Below are 7,782 nucleotides of genomic sequence, written 5' to 3' on the forward strand. Positions count from 1 at the left end.
TGCTTTCTTGATGTTTTTAGACATACTTTTCCTCTTCAGTAATGCCAAAGGTGAAAAATTCGATTCCATGGCTATAATTTGTCACCCTTGCTGCCTGAGCAAGATGTGCATAGACAGTTTAGTAATTAAGCTTTTCAACACTGCATCATAAAGTTTTATTCCGGCAAATGCTATATTTATCAGCTAACAAGTATTAAATCACCCCACTGCTCAAGCCGTTTCTCACTTGAATATGCTCCTTTCAAAGCAGAACAGCTTTTCCTTGCCTGGCTTGATTAATAAATGTTCTTGTTTGGAAATCTCGTGTTGCAGTGTGGTCCTGTGGGGCTGACAAACATACACCTTGGCCGCTGTTCCAAATGGTGCTGACCCCCATTTCTCAGGGGCGTTTAATACCTTAGCCCTGGGTCTTTTAGGGCATCCTGGCCATCTGAGTTTCATGGCCTTCTGGGATGGTTTCCAGCATAAGACAATCCCATCTCCATTTCATTTCTACAAGGAAAGAGGTAATGAAAATGAAGAACACAAGCATCTGATACATTTTACTTCCTTTTTTGAGCATCAGGGAATTGGCCTGTTCCTATCAGAGACAGATCTAAATGTAAAACCAGTTTTCAAAATGATTAAAATAGCAAAGTAACAATGATATACATTTAAAGCAGGGTTGAGTTTTTGCTCATACTGCTGTAGTCTTCTCAAAACATGTACAGAATTATTCGGGAAACACACTTAGAATGACTAGATAATCAAAGTCATGAGTAATGGCTTAGAAGAGTTCTGTCTTTAAATAACGCATCACCTTTGAAAGTTGCCTTTTCTCTCTTTTCTTTGGAGGATATACATTCATGAGATGAATATAACATTGTTCTTAAAGCTTCAGGATGCTTTCAGTCAAATAGTTCCAGAATTATGTTAAAAACAAAATAGTTAATACATTTGAATGACTCTTCTACCATATTTTAAGGGTAAAATAAAAATAAAGAAAAATGTTCCTCAAATATGGGCCAAAATGATGCAAGAAGTCTCCATATTTTTCATCATATCATACCAGAGATCACATTAATTTCCCTTCTCTGCTTTCAAAAGTAAGTGACAATCGCCACATGTGGGCATTTCAGTTTTCCATCAATTGGTTGCTAAAAGGACACACATAATAACATTCCATAGAATCACAAAACCTGCTTTGTAGATACGTGAGTTCTGCCCATGCCTGTGTATGTGCATGTGTGATTGGGGGGCATGTAAGTTGAAACTTTAGGTTCTACCAAGTTATCAAGTGTTTTTGTAGAACTTCTCTTTGTTTGAGAGGATACAAATGTTTTTCCTTTCAAGATGATAAAATAGAACTCACCATTTTGCTTTTTGAATTAGCAACAGGTAGCGTGTTTGGAAGGCTGGGGATCAATTTTTCTCCAGCCAGGAAGTCATAGGGTTGTCACTGAAGTATGTGGGTCATTGAACCACTAAGTTGGAAAATATTGAACTATTTTAAGTGCATCGATTTTTTGGTTCAGTAATTTTTTTTATTGTATTAAATGAATTAAACTTGACACAGTCTAAATGCCATAGTACATACTGGAGTGCACATAAAGGTAGCAGCAGCCATAGGAGATACCAAAAGGTACAGGTTGATATATTTTCTCTCAGTTTCTATTTAATTTTTATCTTTCATAATAAGACTGGGTGTTTTTTTGTTTGTTTGTTTTGGAATTGGGGGAAGGGAACAGTGTTGGGGAATTGGGAAGGGGAACAGCCAAGTTGTTGTCCTTCAATCTTAGTTGTGGAGGGCGCCACAAGCTCAGCTACAAGTCCAGTCATGCTCAGCTGAAGGTGCTGTGTTCAATTAGTTGCAGGTGGGTGTAGCCACCATCTCATGTGGGAGTCGAACAAGCAGCCTCATTGTTAAGAGCGCACGCTCTATCCCCTGAGCCATCCAGGCCGAACCTCAGCTCAAGGTGCTGAGTTCAGTCTTTAGTTGCGGGTGGGCGTACCCCACCATTTCAAACCGGCAACCTTGTTGTTAAGAGCACGTGCTCTCACCAGCTGAGCCATCCTGCCACCTGTTGGCAGCTCAGCGGCAGCTCAGCTCTGGTGCTGCTCACTGGCCCATGTGGGAATCTAACCGGCGACCCTGTTGCTCAGAGCTCACACTCTTGAGCAAGCTCTTAACCAACTGAGCCACTCCGCTGGCCTAAGACTGAGTTTTTTTAAGGTTAAAAAGTTCTGTGTCACTTGGAAAGTCAAGATGAATCTGGTTATTTTCTGAAAATTTGAGGAGAGGTTATTTTACCTGTCAAGTTGCCCTCCCAACTGCAATCCTAGAGATGAGGACATACATGACTACAATTCAGGATTATTTAATAACTTAGGAGATAAATGAGTAACAAAAATTACACTGTTATGTATAGTTTGGAGGAATCTTGTAGTTTAGAAGTTTGTAAAAATATTAAATCAAGGGCATAGTTGAAGATTAAAAATGAGGCTTTGATAATGAATATTTATTTGGAAGTGAAATTTTCAAAAGAATAATAAAGTTTTGATTTGACTAAATTTGGGGAGGGCCACTTGTTACTTTTAAGCATTACTTTTCCTCCAACAAGTATAGTAGCCACGGCAACTCAGAAAAGTGGCAACAGGTATAAAGCCCAAGAAATTTTTATTCTAGCATGGGTTGTAACTATAAAAATTAGAAAATCAATTTTATACTCCATATAAAAAATGACAACAAGTGAAGAACAATTTTCCGGTAATTTCTCTCAACAAAATAGAAAAGGAAAAAATCAATAACAGAAAATTGAGAAAACAAAAACCCAAAGCACAGGTAGAGACTAAGAATACAGGTACTAAATATGATCCTTTAAAGCTTCCAGAACACATAAGGCAGAAGCAATGCAGCCATCGAAGTTGGAGTGGGTAAATCCATCCCCTCCACACACAAGGCAAGGTTTGAGATGAAGAGTCATTTGGCCAGGAGAGTTGGCAGCAGCATTTGTAACCTGAAAAAGCAAAACAAAAATAAGGGGGGGATTGCAACTGACGTTCTGTGCTATGTTGGGCTGTCACCACCCACCTGGGGAAGGCTTTTCAACCTGGAGATATCAAGATGTCTCACAAGAAGCAATGGAAGACAATACTTCCCTTACTCTTCCCCCTCACCTAAGTGTTGACACTGACATTCTTACATGTTTATATTTTTAATTATTTGATAAGATAATCAGAAGTACATTGAACTTCAAAATTAGTAGGTCATGATATGCTCAATCAGTTGAAAGTACAGTGATTTTTTTTTATAAGAAGGAAATGCTATTCATGAAATCATTCACCCGTTATTGAGTTCCCTGCGATGTGCCAGGCAAAGTGGATTTAAGGGCTGTGACCTTAAGGAGTTTCCAGTTTAGCAAGACTGTTGGCACTTAACAGTGTCTAAGGGCTAAGGCAGAGTGAAGGAGAGGGAGCTACAGGAACACCCAGTACACCCGCACACAGAAAATTCAAAGAGGAGGTGGCTGGTCATTTCACTTGACTTCTGATGGATGCATGAGAGCTTGCCAGTCAAGGAAACAGGGATGGAGCTTTCCAAAAAGCAGGGCATCATGCATAGATGCCCATAGTCTATGAGCACGAGAAAATAAAATGTGTTTAGGAAACTGTGGGGCAGGTCACTGTGTGTGTGTGTGTGTGTGTGTGTGTGTGTGTGTGTGTGTGTTACAGGAGAAGGCTGGCTGCAGAGAGGGACATGGCTGAAAGGCAAGAGAAGAGAGATATATAGGGTTTCAAAACTAAAAAATTATAAAACATAAATTAAAAAATCTACTAAAATGTAGAATTTATTATTCATGAGCCAAAAAGAGAGAAACAGCTGAAGTCTGGAATTTATTTTATTTTGTAGGACCAGGTTTATAATATTTGAAATGATGAAAGATATATATATATATATATATATATATATATATATATATATATATATATATATATAGAGAGAGAGAGAGAGAGAGAGAGAGAGAGAGAGAGACTATTTTCTGGAAAAAAATATATTCTGAAACTTGGGATGGATGTTGGTAACAAGCATTCACAGCCAGGAGAATAGGTGGGAGGTGAACGCAGTTATCTTGGACACTGAGATGGTTTGGCTACTGAAGCCAAACCACACAAATTTAAAACAAAGGCAGTCTCACTTGAAATTGCTTCCCCACACAACTTCAGGGAGCACCATTCACATAGGCTGCTACTGGTAGTTCTGGTCTTCTCTGTACTGTGTTTTCATGAAGAGTAATAAGATTTGCTTGTCTAAAAATCACACCACAAAATGTGAAGAAATTTAATCAATGGATTATGGAGCTGAGATTTTGGTTCTAGACAGGTTGAGTTAGTATATGCTTTTACAATTTTTTAAACTCGAAAAAGTTTGCCTAGGTATTCTTTATTTATATGCCATAGTTTGCTTTAAAAAAGAGGTGGTATACTTACTTCTTTGTTGAATCTCTAAAGATATGGACCTTTAATGACCTGTGTCGCTCAGATACAGATGTGAAATGTTAAGTGTCCTCTCACTTTTTCTGGAGGTCCCTTAATAACAATTTCATCTATCATAGACATTGCAGATAATGTTTTTTTTTATTATGGCATAGTTTTAATTTATTATGTTGAACTATAACTTAATTTTGTCCAGCTTTATTGAAAAATAGTTGACAAATAAAAATTGTATATATTTAAGGTATGCAACTTGCTATTTTGATATACGTTGTGAAATAATCACCATAATCAAGCTAATTAACATATCCAATAATTCACATAGTTACTTTTGTGTGTGTGACATATTTTATGATCTATCCTCTTACCAGATTTCAAGTATACAATACAGTATTGTTAACCATAGCCATATTTTAAACGTTAGTTCTCCTGGGCTGATTCACCCTACATAACTGAAGCTTTGTACCCTTTGACCAACATTTTGACTTTCCCCCAGCTCCTAGCAATTCCCATTGCTTTCTGCTTCTACATGTTTGACTATGTTAGATTCCACATATAAGTGAGATCATGCTGTATTTGGTATTTGTCTTTCATTGGCCAATAATCTTGAAATCAGCAGAAAAGATCTTTGAGTGGCTAAAATGGACAGTACATAGTGCAGACATTGAAGGACAGGTTGGGGCATTCAATCAGAGCTTCTAAACTCCTGCTTTAGATGGAATTTTAACAAGCTGGATTATTTGATTTGTCAGTAAAACGCTAAGGGGGCAAAAGCACTGTTAAGTTCCTATGTAAATTAGCAATTTTATAATGTGACAACTGACAGTCTAAAAGCAAAGGATGCTGTATAAATACTCAGAAACCAGACAGGCCTGGGAAGAAGCCTGGTCTGGGGCTATTAAGTAGAAGGGTAAATAGCTTTCTGGTTCTTAATAGGCTCCACAGTTGCCAGCTATCTGTTTTCCTGTAATCATTAATGCTTGTCATGATGGCCCCAGCATTCAAGAGCTAATTCTAATGTGCATCAAGTATGAATTTTTAGCATTATTTGAATGTTCACTGCATACCAAATGCTTTACCTGCACACCCATTTAATTCACAAAGCAATCCCATGAGGTGGTTACTATTATTCTCATTTTAAAAGGTGAGAAAGCTGAAACTCAGAAAGACTGTTATTTGCCCAAGGAGACAGAACTAGGAGGTGAAGAAATAGGTATTCAAACAGAGCAGGCTGATTCCAGAACTCACCCTTTCGACACTTTCAAAAATAGTTCCATAAAGACTTGATTGAAGTAAAACAAAACAAAAACATTCGAAAGTGTGATAGTGTGATTTATAAGAAACATATATTTGGTCATTTAGATGCATAGCTGGTGTTCAGCCACAATTCCTGACTCCAGCTCCCAAACCTTTGAAACTTTCTAAGTGTTGAGAGTGACCAAGGCGTCTTTTGTTATGTTAATGAGGTGGCTTTTGGAAAGCACCTAAGGATGGGGGCTGGTTGCCAGTGGAGCCAACATTGTGATTAGAGGGTTGCTACTTTCAGTCCTACCTCCACCTCCAGGGAGAGGAGAGGGGCTGAAGCTGGAGTTCAATCACTAATGATCAAGCATTTAGTCAATCATATCTATGTAATGGAGCCTCCATAAAAACCCCAAAGGATGGGGTTTGGAGAGCTTTGGGGTTGGTGAACACATGGATGTTATCTAGTGATCTAGTAAGTAACGTGTTTCTCTGCGTTCTGTGAGCCACTCTAGCAAATGAATCAAACCCAAGGAGAGGGTAAAGGGAACCTCTTGATTTATAGCCCATCAGTCAGAAGCACAGGTAACAGCCTGGGTTTTTGACTTGCTTCTGAAGTGGTGGGAGGGGGCAGTCTTATAGGACTGACCCCTCAACCTGTGGAATATGATGCTCTCTTCAGGTAGATAGTTAACAATTAAGTTGACTTCTCAGACGCCCCGCTGGTATCTGAAAATTGTTTGTTGGTGTGGGAGGATCCCCCTCGACATCAACGTTGGAATTGGTACCAGGATTTATTTAGATAGTTTCATGCATTTGGAAGATTCATATAAATGGCATTTTATATATGTGTATGTATACACACACACACACACACACACGTGTGTATGTGTCTATATATGAATAATTTTTAAAACAAAACAAAAATTATAGTCACTCAATTTTACTCATCACATAAATCGGATAACTCACATAAATCGGATAACTCATTCACATGTATTCATACATATACATGTGTGTCTATTTGTGTATAATTTATACATACATATATAAATCTCCATTTGTGGTAAAGTTTTGATACATTCCAGTTGATATCCCTGTGTAGACAAGCCATGACACTATTAAACATTATACAAGTATTAAGGAGGAGGGAACTTAAGGGAAAAAGTTCTGCCCAGGGGTGAGCTGGTAATTCATCAGTGCTGTGTAATTTCATTTGATGGGTGGTAAATGCCAGATGCCAGATCACATGACTGGAAAACTGGGCCACTGATCAGCCAGTCTGCAGTTTGGATGAAATCAATCTCGCGGCATGGAGGTGGAATCGCCCATTTTGCAATTACCCAATGAGGAAAATATGAAAACATGAAGTGTGTGTTGGCAAGCTCCTGCGCCCATGTGAAGTAGAGAGCCCTGCAGTGGAGGAGCACATAATTGTCAAAGCCACAATCTCTCACAATAATGCAGCCTCTGGCTAGGCTTCCAGCCACAGTGAGGAACCACAGCTCAATGACTGTGTTTAAGACAGATGTCAGGGCTGAAACAACCCCTTGGAAATCCAGGTTGCCTCAGCTCACACATGTGCCAGGGCTCGTCAGAAGGAGCTCTCGCTGCAGGCTCACTAATGTAATGTTTCTGTAAACTCAGGTGGTGACTGGTGACTGGACTGTACATATCAATTCCACGTAGAAAAAGCATTTGATTGCTAAGCTATTTAAACCCATGTGAATGCATTTTAGGACTTCTCTCTACCTACAGAATGAAATGCAAACTCCTCATCAAGCCTCATCTCTTTCCATTTCTCTCACCTTTTCCACATGTCTTATCTACAATCAAACTAAGGTCCTTCAAACTCATCTTTCTTTGTAGTGCTTCTGTGACTTTGAACAAACCATTCTGCTTGGCAATGTGGTATTGCTCCCTCTCTTTTCTGCCAAGTAAATCGCTCATCCTTCAAGAACCAGCACAAATGTCACCTACTCTGAGGTTTTCTTGCACTGCCAGGCAGGGTAAGTGCCTGTTCAGCATGTTATTTATATCTATTATGTGACTTGCTATTTTGTACTGTAA

The 7,782-nt window shown here is 38.8% G+C and overlaps 1 protein-coding gene across 3 annotated transcripts in view; it reads right to left on the reverse strand.

Annotated features, from left to right (window-relative positions):
* Positions 1-2,150: 2,150 nt before the first annotated feature.
* Positions 2,151-7,782, reverse strand: part of RNLS (renalase, FAD dependent amine oxidase) — a 273,899-nt gene continuing 268,267 nt past the window's right edge. For 2 of the 3 annotated variants that reach the window (XM_019651518.1, XM_019651520.1), the window contains exon 7: positions 2,744-2,996. In XM_019651518.1, the coding sequence (XP_019507063.1) occupies positions 2,844-2,996 (153 nt within the window). In that variant the 3' untranslated portion in view covers positions 2,744-2,843. Of the gene's footprint in view, positions 2,997-7,782 lie in introns of all 3 variants that reach the window. The other variant, XM_019651519.1, reaches the window with a different exon arrangement.

This window comes from Hipposideros armiger, unplaced genomic scaffold (assembly GCF_001890085.2).
Source record: "Hipposideros armiger isolate ML-2016 unplaced genomic scaffold, ASM189008v1 scaffold_161, whole genome shotgun sequence".
Classification (NCBI taxonomy): Eukaryota; Metazoa; Chordata; class Mammalia; order Chiroptera; family Hipposideridae; genus Hipposideros; species Hipposideros armiger.